This window comes from Lampris incognitus, chromosome 4, assembly GCF_029633865.1.
Source record: "Lampris incognitus isolate fLamInc1 chromosome 4, fLamInc1.hap2, whole genome shotgun sequence".
Taxonomy (NCBI): Eukaryota; Metazoa; Chordata; class Actinopteri; order Lampriformes; family Lampridae; genus Lampris; species Lampris incognitus.
Window position 1 is genome coordinate 11,058,034 of NC_079214.1, and position 18,704 is coordinate 11,076,737.

The window sequence follows — 18,704 nt, forward strand, 5'->3', positions numbered from 1 at the left end:
GAACCGTGACAGCATCACTGTCAAGACATTCAACATGGCTGAGCTCATTATACGTATAGAAGAGCGTGCTCCAATGACCGACGAGCCGTCTGTGACTTATTGATGATCAATTTTCACCCCATGTCAGGTAAGACCATTAGACCAATATGAAAGATCTATCAATCCATCTATCTATCAATCATATATATATATATATCCACCCATCTGACCATCAGTTCACCCATCCATCTATCTATCCATCCATTCATCCATCCATCTAGCTATCTGAAAACACACCAATCATAGTCTGTCAGATAACGGTCATGCTTGGAAATGGATGATGAGTGTAAACTGGGACACGGACAGTATATCACCCCTCTCATCGATTCTGTATCCTCCCATCACAAAGCCAAGCCAGGCAGGTCTGCTTTGGACTCCTCTGAAAGCAGAGCCCCCTCGTCTGTTTACCGCCAACCAACGCAGATTAAAAAAGTCTGAGAGTGAATATGTGAATGAATAAACAGAGAGTAGCTAAATAACAAGAAATTAATATTACATCATAAATAATAGATTTAACCTCAGCTATGCCCTGCTTTGGATTTGCAGGTGAGGAAATGTTTCAGTGTAGGCAAAGGGGAAGATGATAAACGCGTTTAATAATTCATCCAAATTGTATTAGCCGGACATAACAGAGACAGAGAGAGAGAGAGGGGGGGGGGGGGGGAGGGGGGGTGCCAGCTCACACCTGACTGAAGGTGCATGAGGTTGTACCTGCAGCGGGTGTGATTCAAACCAGGACAGCGGCATGCAAACACCTCGCTTTGCAAATGTCATAGGACTGGATGTCTGGTGCGAGTAACGTGTGGAGCGGGCCGGGTGGTGGTGGGCCCCGGAGGAGTCCGTGACATTGTGGGAGAGTGACACAATGTGACTGGAGGTGAGGTCTGACATTGTGGACACACAAGAGTGGGGCGGAGGGTGTGTGTGTGTGTAAAGCACAACTGAGCAATGCACAAATGACTAGTGATGGCTCTGTGGGGTATAAGCCACATTCCTGTCTGGCTGTGGTGACTTTCCCACCCTGCAGATCTAAAGCTCACCTTTACCACCGGAGTGACGTCTCTCTCAGTCTCTTTCTCCGTGTCATTGACAGACACAAGCACGCACACACGCACACACACACACACACAAACACACAGAAAATTACTGCAACAGTGAAAATGTTTCTCACAGTGGCATCAATGCACCAACCCACCACCCAACCCAAACCCCGCCATTTTCATCTGGCCAATTACCCCACTCCTCCAAGCCGGACACATACCCACGTCCGGCTTCCCACCCGCAAACACGGCCAATTGTGTCTGTAGGGACGCCCGACCAAGCCAGAGGCAATACAGGGATTCAAACCGCCGATCCCCATGTTGGTAGGCAACGGAATAGACCGCCACGCTACCCAGACGCCCACCATTTCCATTTCCAGTGCTCTTAGCTGTATTAACGTGTACCCTCCGCGGTGGTGCAGCGGTCTAAGCATCGGCTTTGTGTCGATGTCGTTGCCCACCGGGGACCGGGGGTTCGCGCCTCGGCCTCGCCAGACCCGACTACGGCCGGAGTCAGTGAAGCAGCAACACCGGCAAATGATGCTTCGGGAGGGGGGAGGAGTCGGCTTGTGTTCGTCACATGATCTACATCTCTGTGTGTGCCGGGAAAACAGGCGTCGGCTTGGTTGGCCTTGTCACCGAGGTGGCGAGGCGGTTCCTTCGACACCGCCGGTCGGAGAGACGCAGTTGACGAACGCATACGGTACGAGGCTGGGCGTTTGGCCTAGAATAGGGATCAACTGGCCACTAAATTGGGAGAAAAAAAAAATCAGAAATAAATGTATAATAGAAAAAAAAATAGGAAGTCTTAACCACTCTGCATAATGCGGGGAGTACCCTGCCAGATTTACAGCAGTCTGCGGCTCTTGTGGTCGACCATTTAGTGATTAGACGAAGGAAGGAATAAGATGTCAGGGTAATAAGCCGTAAGGCGCTGAGGAATTAATGTTAATATACGGAGATTTAACCCTCGTTAACATTCCTGGTCCGACGCCCGAGTCCATCGGAGTTAACATTCTTCCAGTTATCCGTTCTGTCCCTCCGGTGGCGTGGCCTGGCCCGGCTCAGCTCTTGTTTCTGAAGACCAGGCCGAGCTAATGGCCGGTCCCCAACCGCTGCTTACCCCAACACCGCCTGTTACAGCCGCGCCTCCATTATTCACCACCACACAGCAGCATTTGGAAAACCGCTAATGCCTGTTCCGCCTTCCTTTATCGCTAGTCTTTACTTATTCATGGATTCATACATTTTGGAGCCAAACGATCCATTCAGGGAGCAGCACCGGCCTGTCCTGGATCAGCTGACCCTGTTGGCTTCCAAAGAAACTCGTCATTTGTTGTCCGGCTGAGCTTTAAAAGGCTGAGTGGGTGAATACCGTCTCATTGCCAGGTGGTTTATGCACTTTTTCAGCCATTGCTGATCATTATTTGGCCGTGTGTGTTGCTCACTTCAAAATCCTTTTGCACATATCTTTAAACTCATGTTGTGGCTTCAAAATCTGATATGGGAAGATAAAAAAACAAAAACAATAAAACTGCATACCAACATGTGCCCTGGCTCTGCCAAATGACGGAAGCTAAGCGGGTGTGGGCTTGGCTTGTACTTGGAGGGAAGACCTCCCAGGAAAGACTGAGCTGCTGCTGGAAGTGGTGTTGGTGAGCCAGTAGGGGGCAGTCTTCCCTCTGGTCCTAATAAAATCAACAAATCTCAGTGCCCCAGTGCAGTGACGGGGCCACTGTGCTGTAGGAGACGCCGTCCTTCGGATGAGATCCTGACTCAGTGTGGTCCCACGGCACTTATCGCAAAAAGTAGGGGGTCCCCCGGTGTCCTGGCAAAATTCCCAACCTGGCTCTCTCCATCTGGCCTTCTAATCATCCCCCCATGTTACTGGCTCAATGATTCCTCCCTCTCCACCTCAAGCTGATGTGTGGTGAGCGTTCTGGCGCAAAATGGCTGCCGTGCTTCACCCAGGTGGTGCTGCACATTGGTGGTGGTTGAAGCGAGTTACCCCCTTCAATGTGAAGCGCTTTGGGTGTCTAGAAAAGTGCCGTATAAACAGTGTTGGGGAGTAATGGAATACATGCCAACGGCGTTACGTATTTAGAATACAAAACACGAGTAACTGTATTCAAATACAGTTACAATTGAAATTTATGGTATTCAGAATACAGTTACATTCTTGAAATTAATGGATTACTTTATTTTTCTTTCTTTGGTGCCGTTCTTATTTTAAGAGGATTGCGACACAAAATGCAGTGAAAGTGAGACCTAAATGTTAGTTCAACAGTACATTCAGTAAGGCGGTATGCTATAATTTCATCTTTGTCTAAGGATTTTCATTCTAACAGCTACGGAGATAAAGAAAAGGACATGGAAAAGTTCTCTTCTTTCTTTCTTTTTTACCAGATAAAAAAATCATAGCTGTTTTGTGTTTACATACTCTTCTAGCCTTTGTTAATATATATCTAAGGTGACTCAAATGCATTCAGCCAGTTGATACAATAGAAGAAACAGAATAGACTGCTCAAGTAAGTAGTATTGTGTGAATGCTACATATACTGTTACACAAAATGTAAGAAAATATTAAAGTAATCCAAAGTATTTAGAATACGTTACTCACATTGAGTAATCTCACGGAATACGTTACAAATTACATTTTAAGACATGTAATCTGTACCGGAATACATTTTAAAAGTAACCCTACCAACACTGTATATAAATGCAATTATTATTATTATTATTACAAACCTGTCATAAGCTACATTCGAACCCAGGCTCAACTGCAGTCTCAACGCCACCTCCACCCTTCTCCTGCTCCGTCCCCCTCCCTTCTTAATTTGTCTCTTTCACCGTGCTGTTGTTCATAGCCATCATAACACTCGCGCATCACCCACGAAAAAAATCAAATAAAAAACCTCACGCCGGTGTCACCGCAGTTGAGATTCTAGCGCTGGATGGCAGGAAGACTTCTGCACCGAGGAGACAAAAGAATAAAAAAAAAAAAAAAAAAAAAAAAGCGAGGAGGGATCAATGTGCTGGGAGGTGTTTGCGGGGGCGAGGTGAGGGGGGGCACTCGGGAGAGGGTGACAGGTTTCCTATAGTGCCGCCAGTCACGCTGCGCGGCACTCACTTCGGCTGCAGAAGATACCTCCGCAACAACAGCCAACGCATCGATCCGGACTCTCACACGCCGTCTGTGGTTCCTTCGCTCACCTTTCCTTTAGCCTTTTCTCTTCTGCCCCCACCCCCCCCCACCCCCACCTGTCTGTCAGTCTGCCTAATTACATTTCTACCCTGCTCAGATTTCATCATCCATTCTGGGTCTGCAACACAGAGCTAAAAGAGGGTTTTTTTTCTCCTTTAAACTGCCACTGCTTGCTTACCTCATGAGCTGCAGCACTTTTTCTTCGCCCCGCTAATGTGCCGGCCTACAATATAATATTTGTACAGTGAAGCTTATATGAGATGGGGACTGATGACCCTTATGGCAACCAAACATAGCCAGGATCTTTACATTCCATCATCCAAACCGCCTATCCTGCTCTCAGGACCACGGGGATGCCGGAGCCTATCCCAGCGGCCACTGGGCCGCAGGCGGGGGACACACCCTGGACAGGCCGGCCGCCAGCCCATCACAGAGCCCCCCCCCCCACACACACACAGACATCCACACCTATGGACAATTTAGTACAGCTGATTCACCTGACCTGCAGGACTGTGGGAGGAAACCCACGCAGACACGGGGAGAACATGCAAACTCCACACAGAGGACGACCCGGGCTGCCCCCCCCCCTCCAAGGTTGGACTACCCCGGGGCTCGAAGCCAGGACCTTCTTGCTGTGAGGCGACGGCGCCGACCACTGCGGCACCGTCGCTGCCGGTATCTTTACAGAGAGCTCAAAATCTGCAGCCTAATCAACACGCCATCCAACACGTTAAGAATAACGCGGGGCGGATTTTTTTTTTTTTTTATCTCTCCCCGTAAAACAGCTTTTAACGCCACCCCACCCTGATGTGCGCTGAGCAGATCCAGCAGGGCGGAGGCGTAAGAGGCAGGATATAGATCGCTCCTGGCGAAAGAAACAAGGGAGCTGCCAGGAGTTAAGAAAGTCAAGAGACGGGGCGCTAGCGATGAGGGAAGGAGTGTTGAAGAAAAAAGGGTTGGCGTAAAAGGGGGAACAGGTGGAAAGGTAAAAAAAGGGCAGGGGTGTTAAGAGAAGGAAACCAAGGAGAAAGCAACACCTCCCCTCCCCTGCCCAGTCACACCAGTAGGGCTCGGTGGCAGGGTCAAGCACAGTTTTGTGATGTGTCAATGCAAGTCACTTCACCGCCCCTGTGTGTATGTGTGTGTGTGTGTGTGTGTGTGTGTGTGTGTGTGTGTGTGTGTGTTTTGTGTGTCAGTGACCACAGGCAGGTGGGTAGGCAAGCCAGAGATGCTTGACAGCTTCCGACAGAGTAGTCCGAAGTATGCATTTAAGTGTGTGTGTGTGTGTGTGTGTGTGTGTGTGTGTGTGTGTGTGTGTGTGTGTGTGGCTTGGGGACCAGTCTGTAGGGAGCTGATTGCGCGGGGTCTCATTATGTGGCCAGTGGCTGTAATGGAGTGTGACAGCAGCGTGCTGTGCTCTGGAACTCTGTCCTTCCAGCCTGCAAAGCCAATTAAAGACACTGCCCTGCTCCTGCCCCTGCACCGCCTCGCTCTGCATCACTCCCATCCCTCCCTCCATCCACACAGACTTTCACCTCATACCCCACCATGCAGTTCCCTCTACTCCGACACACACACACACACACACACACACACACACACACACACACACACACACACACACACACACACACACAGGTCGTCCTTAACAGCTGACTCTCTCGGCAGATCTTGCCCCCCCGTAATCCATGCAGGATATTTCTAGGTCTCTATTCTCACTAGTCTTATATTCTCTGCCCTCTACATGACAACTAGAAGCTTCCGCTCTTCCACACCCACCTCTTCCTTTGCCCCCCACCCCGCCTCATGCAGCTCTGCAAGTGGTTCTGCAGGAAAGTGGGGCTCCTTTGGGGAGCAGAGAGATGTGCTGGGCTGGGGTGGGGGTGGGGGGACCTCTGATGACAGCTCCCCTCTGTGCTACCATACACACACACACACACACAAACACACACACACACGCACACACACACACACACACGACCCAGAGCAGTCACAACCACTTAGGGAGGAAAAATGCCCTGCAGCACTAAACACGCACAGTCCATTTATCACTCCCTCATAGTTCCCCAAAACACACAACACACACAACACACACACACACACACACACACACTTCCTACTTCCTGGACTGGAGCTTCTTTTTTTTTTTACGTGTAAATTCAGGTACTGAAAGCAGAGGTGGTAGGGAGGAGGAAAACGCCCCCCTGACAGTGTACCTCATATTGATGCACAACGTTGTGCGCCGACATGAGCGGCTCGCCGAGCGAGCGAGACTCCGTCCATGACATCAAGATAAGAGAGAGAGAGAGAGAGAGATAGAAACAGAGACGGAGAGCAGGAGAGATGATATCGCGACACCTGTTTGGAACCAGCCGTCAGCGGTGAAAGACTCTTCGGTCTCCCGAGGTTTGTTCCAGTACTCTCTGAAGACAGTCGGACCTCGAACCATCAGCTCCCCCTCCTTCCCCTCCAGACCTGAACGGACCTACGGCGCATCGACACACATGGAGACAGACGGACAGAGACTCAGGCAGTGTTGAAGCTCAGTGTTGTGTGTGTGTGTGTGTGTGTGTGAGTGTGTGTGTGTGTGTGCTGCCAGAACAGTAATATATCCACATGTGAAATAATGTAACCGTCATACAGACTCAGTGAGGACAGAAAAGTAAATGTTCACAGCTCATGAATATAGATACAAATAGGCAACTTGTATCAATATTTCATATTTATATCACGAGCTGAGCAAAGAAAATATTCAAAGTTTTCAAAATGTTATCCTTCATCCTGGCTAAACGGGGGCATTTCATCTTCTTGTCATACACAATTCACAGCCGAGACGGAGCATGTGTTTTTTTTAAACATCTCTTCATCTTTAAACCAGTCGACTACGTAACGCTGGAGTCGTTAGTGGGAAAATGGTCAAGTCCCTTGGTTTTAGGACTCATCCGGGGGGGGTTACCTGAGTCTCCCTGTGGTTGCCCTCTACAATAATGGTACTGGTGGTGTTGGTCATGACAATGCGCACCTCCACACCTGGCAGGGGCACGCCTACTGCACCTGTCAAAACATGAACACACGCAAGTACAAGCTTACACGCGTTATCAGGAACATTTATGTCATTTCAGGGAAACAAAATACGGTTTCCCCCAGCCCACAGCAGTGCAACACAAAGACCAAAACACATATCCAAACTATATATCCAACAACACATCCAAAAAAGAAAAAAAATTCACTGTCCAAGAGAGCGAACGCCAGCCAGGATGACTGTTGGAATTGCCGGTCTGCATTGGCTAGCAGTTAGCTTAGCCTGCCCCGCTTCCGCATCCTGTCAGACCGCCCTCGGTGTTTCCTCCTCAGACGCAGCTCCGGGCAGGGCCGTGGTCCCTGGGCCCACCAGACGCAGCAGACCAGGCTCCCCCAGCCAATCCAACGTCAGCTCTCCCAGCCAGACACCCTCCACACACCTCCCCGCACTCCACAAGACGACACCAAAAACACAGTCAACGCCAGGCGAGGCCGCCGCCAGACCGCCCTCGGTGATGTCGGAACTGCCGGTCTTTGTGGGCTAGCAGTTAGCTTAGCCTGCCCCGCTTCCGCATCCTGTCAGACCGCCCTCGGCGCTTCCTCGGTGTTGAAATATTATGAACACACGAACCCATATGCACACAGAAAAGAGTTGTGCATAGACACACAAATACACAGATAAAGAAGACCCGTGCTTAAAGGACCCAAAGTCAAATGAAAGCGAGAGACAAATGGGAAGCACTCAGTTCCTTAAGGACTGTGTTATACAACTACACAAGTCAAACAGATCCTGGCACATCTCGTCAACTTTTGGTGGAGACTTTAAGTCCTTATGCAGGCGGGTTGTCTTCCAGGACAACTGCAGGTCCCCCATCTGCGGACCAGAAGTGGCCACTAAATTGTTTGGCACTGAAACACTACAGACCAAGTGCAATTCATCTCTGTCACATCCCAGCCTCGCTGGACACTTACCGGACATTGTGGAGCAATGCCTGACTATTTTTCACCGCCACCAAATAAAAAAACAACAAGTCCAAATGAAGGCTTTTTTTGGACTGACAGTGTCACATCCTTCCAATGGGGGCTCATAGATACCAGACACAGAACACATGCCAGGGTAAAAGGACGCGGATCTAAGACTACAGTGCTCCACGGTCCCACCGAGACGCTGTATGCTGGTCTTCCCTGTATTCTGACAGTTATTTGTAGAAGCATCCAGAACTGATGCTGCAGTTGACAGCTATCTGGAGTATCTATCTGGAATTGGAGTTTCGCAGGGCCATCTTTTCCTTAATATATACACTGATGAGCCAAAACATGATTATGATTGCTTGCAGATGAACTGAATAATGTTATCATCTCCAAACAAGGGCACATGTCAAGGTCTGGGTAGATTAGATGGTTACCAAACGATCAGTTCTTGTAGTCAACATGTGGGATGCAGAGGAACTGGACAGGAGTAAAGACCTGAGCGACTTTGACACGGCCAGACGACTGGGTCAGAGCATCTCTGAAACGGCGAGGCTTGTGAGGTGGTCCTGGTCAGCAGTAGTGAGTACCTACCGACAGTGGTCCGAGGAGGGACAAACCGCAAACCGGTGACGGGGTGTTCGGAGAGGAGAGGAGAGCCTCGGGCATTGAAGGCTATCCTGTCTAGTCCAAACCGACAGAAGGTCTACTGTGGCACAAGTCACAGAAAATTTTAATGATGGTTATGTGAGGAATGTGTCCCAACACACAGTGCATCGCACCCTGCTGCGAACGGGGCTGCATAACCGCAAAGTACCTACGATGACCCCGCCGTCGAAAGCGCCCACAGTGGGCACGTGAGCGTTGGAACTGAACCGTGAAGCAGTGGAAGAAGAATGTCTGGTCCAATGGGTCCGTTTCTTTTAGAAAAAGGGGATAGCCGTGTACGTGTGCGCCGTTTACCTGGGGAAGAGATGGCACCAGGATGCACCGCGGGAAGACGACAAGCTGGCGGAGGAAGTGGGACGCTCTGAGAAATGTTCTGCTGGGAAACCCTGGGTCTGGCCTTTCATGTGGACGTCATTTTGAGACGTGCCACCTACATAAACATGTTTGCAGACCAGGTACAGTCCTTCATGGCAACGGTATTCCCTGATGGCCGAGGCCTCTTTCAGCAGGATAATGCACCCTGACACACTGCACACATTGTTCAGGAATGGATTGAGGAACATGACGAAGTGTTCAAGGTATTGCCCTGGCCTCCAAATTCTGCAGATCTCAGTCCGACTGAACATCTGTGAGCTGTGCTGGACCGACAAGTCTGATCCACGGCGGCTCCACGTCACATCTTACAGGACTTGAAGGATCTGCTGCTAATGTTTTGGTGCCAGATACCACAGGACACCTTCAGGGGTCTTGTAGAGTCCACGCCTCAGCAGGTCGGCGCTGGTTTGGCGGCACACAGAGGAAGAAAAGAATGTTAGGCGGGTGGTCGTAATGTTTTGGCTCATCAGAGTAGGTGCAGCTACACAAAGACTGTCCCCACACAAATGAAAAAGGTTGTTTTTACAGCTTATTCTGGGAAAATAAAATCACAACACACGGCATGTTGCACTCTGCTGGTTTTTTTGTGTTTGAGAACTGACGGCAGTAGGAGTCAGGAAACGTCGCAATGATTTATGTGATGTGACAAGGCTATCTATCAATTTCAGGTCATTTTAGAAATGTACTTTTTAGGCGCCCCGGTACCCGAATGGTTACGGTGCACGCCATATACCTGCAACATCCCTGGTTTGATTCCAGCCAGTTTACTGCATGTCGTACCCATCTCTCTCTCTCGCCTTGGTTCCTGCCTGCCGCTTCACTATCCCCTACCCAATAAAGGCAGCAATGCAAAGAAAAAATCCATCCATCCATCCATTATCCAAACCGCTTATCCTGCTCTCAGGGTGGCGGGGATGCTGGAGCCTATCCCAGCAGCCATTGGGCGGCAGGCGGGGAGACACCCTGGACAGGCCGCCAGTCCATCACAGGGCCGACACACACTACTGGATAAATGGACGAGGAATTTTTGGAACAAAAATATAAACATGGTGCCAATTACAAGGTCTTGATCCCTTATTTAAGAAGTATTTTACTGAAAGATACAACAGCAAATAGATTCGTAAGTCACCTTTGTGGACACGTCCTATGAAAGAGTGAACTGCATGCACATCTAAATTGCAGCCTATTGTTTTCCTGCTGAAATGAAACTCCAGGTGGCTGCAGCTCCTGCGCCGACCCGCGGAACGTGTGAACCCAAACAAAGCAAACATGGCGGCGTCACCACAGAACCCGTCGATGGAAACATTACATAGCCATGACTCCAACCCACATCGAACTGACACAGCGGCGTCCCTGCAGACACGTTGCTGCATCATTTATGCAGCATCTAAGGTAGATGGGGGAAAGGATGGATGGATGGATGGGTGGATGGATGGATGGATGGATGGATGGATGGATGGATGGGCAGGCATGCCCGTGTTTGTGTGTGTCAGGGACCACATGACACCAGATTTCCCAAAGTCGACTGTTTCGTAATGAACGTCGAGCCGACACCGACCAAACACCGATGACACCACGAACAAAACCACAGGAGAAAAAAAACCCTAAAAACAAAATTTTACTTTTTAATGGGATATGAAGGTGTTTAAGTGTCGAGGAAAAGTCCTTGACTGTAAGTTGCGGCTTTAAGTGAAATTAGCGGTTACAGTAAAACCGTAAAACCCGAAGAAGTCCCTTACGCTGCAGGCCACATGCATTCCTGCACTTGTGTCTGTGCGCGTGTGACCTCCGAGATAAGTAATAATGAAAAGGAGTGCACGTGGATTAAAAGCAGGTCTCAGCACTCTTTCTGTGTGTGTGTGTGTGTGTGTGTGTGTGTGTGTGTGTGTGTGTGTGTGTGTGTCTGCCTTAAGGCTATTATGGCATTTCACAGGCCACTGATCACCCAATAAAGACCAGGGCAGGCTAACGATTTTGAAAGTGGCTCTCTTACTTCATATTGATCAGATCCACTCCGGCCCTGATTGGCAGCGTCTATCACACGCCATCCATCACGTACACGCAGCCTAGCCAGAAAACCCCGGTGACCACGAAACACACATCGCCTGTTTCTCAGCGGACAAGCAAATAGCACACAGGTTCGAGTCTGCTGGTACTGCGGTGGCACATTCAGACTCCTGTGCTCATGTCTTATCGCTGAGGCTCACGGCTCGAACCTCGGCGCCGCCTCTGTTTGCAGGGGGCATAGCTGGCGATGCTCCCGGGTGGGGAGCTGGCGGGGCTAACGTGTCCTACGACTGTAATTAGCGAGTCCACAGCTGCAGGTGGATTGGGGGGAACTGTGAGACAGTCCTCTAGAGAAATGTGCAGCTGGCAGGCAATAATAAGCACGCAGCTGGCTCCATGATGTGTATTTGTGTATTGACGGAACCATGTGGATGTCCACCCCCTCCCCCCCCCCCCCAACTATCACAAGGGTCATGCAATGGTGTGACCGCGTGTGAACACCAAGTTGGCCATGCCAAATTACCCCCCAAAAGGGTGAACAATGTTAGTCTGTACCAACTGCACACGGTGGCACTTATTATAAAGTTGGCAAAAAAATGCCTACCAACACGGGGATCGCCAGTTCGAATCCCCCTGTTACCTCCGGCTTGGTCGGGCGTCCCTACAGACACAGTTCTGTGGGTGGGAGGCCGGATGTGGGTATGTGTCCTGGTCGCTGCACTAGCGCCTCCTCTGGTCGGTCGGCGTGCCCGTTCGGGGGGGGGTTAGCATGATCCTCCCACGCGCTACGTCCCCCTGGTGAAACTCCTCACTGTCAGGTGAAAAGAAGCGGCCGGCAACTCCACGTGTATCGGAGGAGGCGTGCGGTAGTCTGGAGCCCTCTCCCGGATCGGCAGAGGGGGCGGAGCAGCGACGGCTCGGAAAACAGGGTTATTAGCCATGTATAATTGGGGAGAAAAAGGGGGGGAGGGGAGATGGCAACAAAAATAGCAACAACAAATATGGGACCACAACAGCTTTTAAGGATTACCATGTGACGATTGTAATCCTGAACTCAGGTCTTTCATTTAAAGAAAGGCTCTCTCTAATTCGCTAGGCCGCCAACGGGCCAATTAATTTTAGCGATAAGGCATTTTGGCAAGCTTTTCAAATGCCTTTCTTTTTTTTTGCGTTAAACCTCGACCGAGCCTGGTGAATAAAAGGTTACAAAACCGATATATAAAGAGAAGGGTCCATCTCTCAGCCTCTCGCCTCCCCCTGTTTTTCTCTGATCGGGGTGAAGAGGTGGAGATCGGGTAATCGGCTTTGGGTCGTCACCCTGCCGAGTCGGAAACTGCCAACCGCCGGATGATAAAAACCGAGCCCCCCCACCCCCTCCCTCAATCAAAAAGTCTCCAAAATCCATTTATGGTTCCGCTCAGGCAATCGCTATCCCGTTCTCCACCCTCCTCTATCGCTTTTATCTCGCGCCCAGGGCTTGAGAAGTTTCGGAGGGCCCGTAGCATTCTGGTCTCGGCGCTTCGGCGAGATTGAGTGCCATTTCAAAGAGCGGCGGCAGGTTAGGGATGCTGGAACTGAATGACAAAAGGCTCGAGGGGGATGTGCGGAATGATGATGGCCCGGATAACTCCCAGAATTCTTAGAGGAGTTTAATGAACGAGCTAAGACTTTGAGTCAGAAAAATCCCATAAAGCGTGGAAGGATTATTAAGAAGTACGAAAAAAAAGTGCAATAATTACGTGTGCAATTGTTGAGTGTGCACATACACGTGTCGTGTCTCTTTTCACCCGTGTGTTGGAACCTGACTGACCTCGTGACGACGTGCCCGTTGCAGGATACAGTAACGGTGACTGCACAAACCAGAGCGGAGGAGAGCAGCGCGGTATCTCCGTTAGCAGGGCCCAATGAGGGAGCTCATCCGAAGCCCTCATTAATGGTCGCCACCAGCCAGGACGGACAGATAAGAAGGGTGGAGGTATAAAAAAAATGAGAATTTAAGACCAAAGGGAAAAAGGGTGGTGAACAGAGCGGTGCTGGCAGATGCTGAAAATATTACTATGGAATTTTACAATATTGATATATATGACAGTATCTGTGTACATATACAGATATACCATCCATCCATCCATCCATCCATTATCTGAACCGCTTGTCCTGCTCTCAGGGTCGCGGGGATGCTGGAGCCTATCCCAGCAGCCATTGGGCGGCAGGCAGGGAGACACCCCGGACAGACCGCCAGGCCCTCACAGGGCCCGCCCACCCCACACACACACACACACACACCCACACACCCATTCACACCTAGGGACAATTTAGTACGGCCAATTCACCTGACCTACATGTCTTTGGACTGTGGGAGGAAACCGGAGCACCTGGAGGAAACCCACACAGACACGGGGAGAACAGGCAAACTCCACACAGAGGACGACCCGGGACGACCCACCAAGGTTGGACCACCCCAGGGCTCGAACCCAGGACCTTCTTGCTGTGAGGCGACCGCACACACTGGTGGCAAATATACCATATTTATAAATCCAACTGACATTCATCACATTTCTTTTTTTTTCTTTTTTTTTTCTACCCAGTTGTATCTGGCCAATTACCCCAATCTTCCGAGCCGTCCCGGTCGCTGCTCCACCCCCTCTGCCGATCTGGGGAGGGCTGCAGACTACCACATGCCTCCTCCGATACATGTGGAGTCGCCAGTCACTTCTTTTCACCTGACAGTGAGAGATTTCACCAGGGGGGCGTAGCGCATGGGAGGATCACGTTATTCCCCCCCAGCCCCCCCCCCCCCGACCGACCAGAGGAGGCGCTAGTGCAGCGACCAGGACACACATTCCCACATCCGGCTTCCCACCCACAGACATGGCCAGTTGTGTCTGTAGGGATGCCCGACCAAGCCCGAGGTAACACGGGGAGTCGAACTGGCGAGCCCCGTGTTGGTAGGCAACGGAATAGACCGCTACGCCATCACACTGAACTATTTGGTAATTTAAAGTATAATATCGAGCCAAAACTAGTTTATCAAATAATACTCCCTCAAATATTGTAGACCTCATTTTGTGAGATTCTCAGATTGTCGTTATCATCAATGTAGACGGCAAAATTGTGCGTCACGATACGACAATATCCAGATTGAATCCTGATACAAAACCACTGAAACGTGACAAACGATAACACTGAATTATCACCCAGCCCAACAACAGAGGATGATGTCGCTGAGGGGGAAAAGGGGGGTAGCGAGCTAGCTAGGTGCGGCGAGAGGGTGTGAAAGCAAATCATGAAAGACAGGAAAAAACAACAACAACCAGACGGAGAGATGAACAGATACACGGACAGGGAGGGAGGCTGTGCTCTTCACACGCCGTCCGCTGCAAGGACAAACGTCCCTGTTCTCAGCACAGACACACAACAGCGGTGGAAAGCGTGATGACAGCAGTGAAACAAAAACGTTAAAGGGATAGGCAGGCCAAGAGAATGAGGCGGGAGGAAGTTGGAGGAATTCACCTACATCTAAACAAAGGCGGCGGTCTGACCTAGAAAGCGAAAGCGCTTTTAATCTGCGATGCTCTGAAACTGTTCGCCGCGTGGCAAAATTAGCACAGCGAGCTGTCCCAAATACAACGGCGCCTCACGGCCCAAAAATCACCGACGAGTACGGGATGTTAAGAGCCGCACACTGTCTGCTGCCTAGTGGAGGAAGGGGAGAAAACAGAGAGATGAGAGGGGAAGAGGAGAAAGAGGGGAGATGACGGGGAAAAAGAAGACAGAGAGAGGGCGAGAGAGAGCGAGATAGACAAGAGAGAGAGAGAGAAACAGACAAGAGAAAGAGAAAAAGAAGACAGAGGGAGAGAGAGAGAAACAAGAGAGAGAGAGAGAGACAGACAAGAGAGAGAGAGAAAAAGAAGACAGAGGGCGAGAGAGATGAGAGAGACAGAGACCGAGAAAAAGAAGACAGAGAGGGTGAGAGAGATGAGAGCGACAGAGACCGAGAGAAAGAAGACAGAGAGGGTGAGAGACAGACAGACAGAAAGACAAGAGAGAGTGCCAGACAAGAGAGACAGAGAAAAAGAAGACAGAGAGGGTGAGAGACAGACAGAGAGACAGACAGACGAGAGAGAGAGAGAGAAAAAGAAGACAGAGGGCGAGAGAGATGAGAGAGACAGAGACCGAGAAAAAGAAGACAGAGAGGGTGAGAGACAGACAGAAAAACAAGAGAGAGTGCCAGACGAGAGACCGAGAAAAAGAAGACAGAGAGGGTGAGAGACAGACAGACAGACAGAAAGACAAGAGAGAGAGAGAGAAAAAGACAGAGGGCGAGAGAGATGAGAGAGACAGAGACCGAGAAAAAGAAGACAGAGAGGGTGAGAGACAGACAGACAGACAGACAAGAGAGTGCCAGACAAGAGAGAGAGAGAAAAAGCAGACAGAGGGCGAGAGAGATGAGAGGGACAGAGACCGAGAAAAAGAAGACAGAGAGGGTGAGAGACAGACAGAAAAACAAGAGAGAGTGCCAGACGAGAGAGACAGAGAAAAAGAAGACAGAGAGGGTGAGAGAGAGACAGACAGACAAGAGATACAGAGAAAAAAAAAGACAGCGACAAGAGAGAGGTGCAGAGAAAAAGAAGACAGAGGGCGAGAGAGAGCGAGAGAGACAGAGACAGAGACAGGCAGAGAGCTATAGACGAGATAGGAGAGTGAGACAAAGGGAGAGAGACAGAGAAAGAGAGACAAAAACTCGGATACACAGAGAGGGAAATAGAAGGAGAGAAGCGGGGGGGGGGGGGCTACACCTTGCCAGTCTTCTGAGGATGTGGTTGCTATTGATCCATTTTAACCTACTTAAAGACAAGACAGGAGGAGCACAACAACTCACAGGAGCAAGCTCCTTCCCGCACACAGTCCCCCCCCCCCACACACACACACAAGTATCTCGTTACTGCAGTGGAGTCGTCAATAGAACCGCAGACCTCTTGATGCTGTTCTTAATAATCGCCTGAGAGGAATCAAACGGCACTCGCTCCTTTATGCCAAACATTCCCTGACAAACAAAACAAGAGAAACAAAACCATTCCCCGGCAGAGCCGCAGACACAGGATTATTACTCAGACCACTGGCGGGCTAATTAACCTCACCTGTCAGAACGGCTGGCTGGGGAAGAGGAGAGGAGAGGAGACAAGAGAGAGGAGAGCAGACAAGAGGAGAGGAGAGGAGAGGAGAGGAGAGGAGAGGAGACAAGAGGAGAGGAGAGGAGACAAGAGGAGAGGAGAGGAGAGGAGAGGAGAGGAGAGGAGAGGAGAGAAGAGCAGACAAGAGGAGAGGAGAGGAGAGGAGAGGAGAGGAGAGGAGAGGAGAGGAGAGGAGAGGAGAGGAGAGGAGAGGAGAGGAGAGGAGAGGAGAGGAGAGGAGAGGAGAGAAGAGAAGAGAAGAGAAGAGAAGAGAAGAGAAGAGAAGAGAAGAGAAGAGAAGAGAAGAGAAGAGAAGAGAAGAGAAGAGGAGCTAAACTGGTCTGATTTCATCTCATCTCCACCTATACCCGTCTCACTGTGTGGGGGTGTGTATATATGGTGGGGGGGTGGGGGGGGGCACGCTGCATTTGTCTGACATGACATGAAAGAAAACAGTGGAAGATCAAAACCTCAACAGGAAGTAAAGAGGATGTAGTGCCGCACTGGCAAAGGGAGGCTGAACAATAATGCTGCACGGCTCCGTGTTCCAATTAAGCTGAGAAATGTTACTAAGTATCTTCACTCCCCCTTCCCCTTTATCTTTGTTTCTCATTTCTCTTGGCGTGTGTGTGGCTCTCCACACAAAGCCAGGCTCCTGTGCTGTACCTGGGACGCGCGGCCCCTTCAGGGGGTTGGACAGGGCCATGCCGATCTCCGTCATGCCGTAGCGTTCCAGCAACGTGTGTCCTGTAATCTCCTCCCAGCGATGCAGAGTGGGCTGGGGAAGAGCAGCCGAGCCCGACACCATAAGCCTGAGGTCAGAGGTCAGAGGGGAAACTGTCAGCTTCAAACAAGAACCTCATGAATGACACTTGGTGGGGTTTCCATCAAGCCAGCCCATGCAAAAATAAATAAATAAATAATTTCCCCCCCCCCCCCCCTTTTCTCCCAAATTGTACCTGGCCAATTACCCCACTCTTCCGAGCCATCCCGGTCGCTGCTCCACCCCCTCTGACAATCCGGGGGGGGGGGGGCTGCAGACTTCCACATGCCTCCTCCGATACATGTGGAGTCACCAGCCACTTCTTTTCACCTGACAGTGAGGAGTTTCACCAGGGGGGACATAGCGCATGAGAAGATCATGCAATTCCCCCCCCCCAGTTCCCCCTCCCCCCTGAAAAGGCACCCCGACTGACCAGAGGAGGCGCTAGTGTAGTGACCAGGACACACATTCCCACATCCGGCTTCCCACTTGCAGACACGGCCAATTATGTCTGTAGGGACGCCTGACCGAGCCGGACGTAACACGGGGATTCGAACCAGCGATCCCCGTGTTGGTAGGCAACGGAATAGTCCGCTACGCTACCCGGATGCCCCCAGTTTATGCAAAATTCGACATCTTGAATGGGAAAAGGCTGAACGGAAACACCAAATTAAAAAAAAAAAAAATCACAAAACGCTTTTGTCGAAAAAGAGCCCATGCACCAAACGGCCGATGGAGAAGCGTTTGCCGAATTAAAAATGAAACGCGAATAGAATTTAACCACACGATCAGCTGTTCCTTCATCTTAACTGGTCACTTAAAGGTCGCTTAAAATTCACTGGACAATTGAATGGAAACATACAGTGGACATAAAAAGTCTACACACTCCTGTTAAAATGGCAGGTTTTTGTGATTAAACAAAATTAAACCAAGATAAATCATGTCAGACCTCTCTCCGGGAGCAAAGTGAAAAACAATCAGGAACAGTTTAGGGGAAAAAAAAATACAAAACTTGCAATAACCTGGTTGCATAAGTGTGCACACCCTCTTATAAGTGGGGACGTGGCTGTGTTCAATCACATTCATAGTAGTTAGTATACATCTGTAATAAATTAAAGTGGCTGTGATTAACTCCAAATAAAGCTCAGGTGTTCCTGCAGGATTTTCCTGACATCTTGGCTGCATCCAGCCACGGTCCACTAAGAGCTTACAAAGCATGAACAGGATCTCACTGTTGAAAGGTATCGATCAGGAGAGGGGTTCAAAAGAATTTCCAAGGTACCAGATATACCATGGGACACCGTGAAGAAGATCATCAACAAGCGGAGAAAATATGGCACAACAGTGACGTTACCGAGAACAGGATGTCCCTCCAAAACTGATGAGAAGACGAGGAGAAAACCGGTCAGGGAGGCTGCCAAGAGGTCTACGGCAACATTAAAGGA

At 50.1% G+C, this 18,704-nt stretch overlaps 1 protein-coding gene across 1 annotated transcript in view; it reads right to left on the minus strand.

Moving 5' to 3' along the window:
• Positions 1-6,024: 6,024 nt before the first annotated feature.
• Positions 6,025-18,704, minus strand: part of acsf3 (acyl-CoA synthetase family member 3) — a 30,367-nt gene continuing 17,687 nt past the window's right edge. The window contains exons 5-8 of the mRNA XM_056278826.1: positions 17,163-17,308; positions 7,241-7,338; positions 6,643-6,769; positions 6,025-6,110 (exon numbers count right to left, since the gene is read on the minus strand). Coding sequence (XP_056134801.1) covers positions 6,025-6,110; positions 6,643-6,769; positions 7,241-7,338; positions 17,163-17,308 — 457 coding nt within the window. The remainder of the gene's footprint in view (positions 6,111-6,642; positions 6,770-7,240; positions 7,339-17,162; positions 17,309-18,704) is intronic.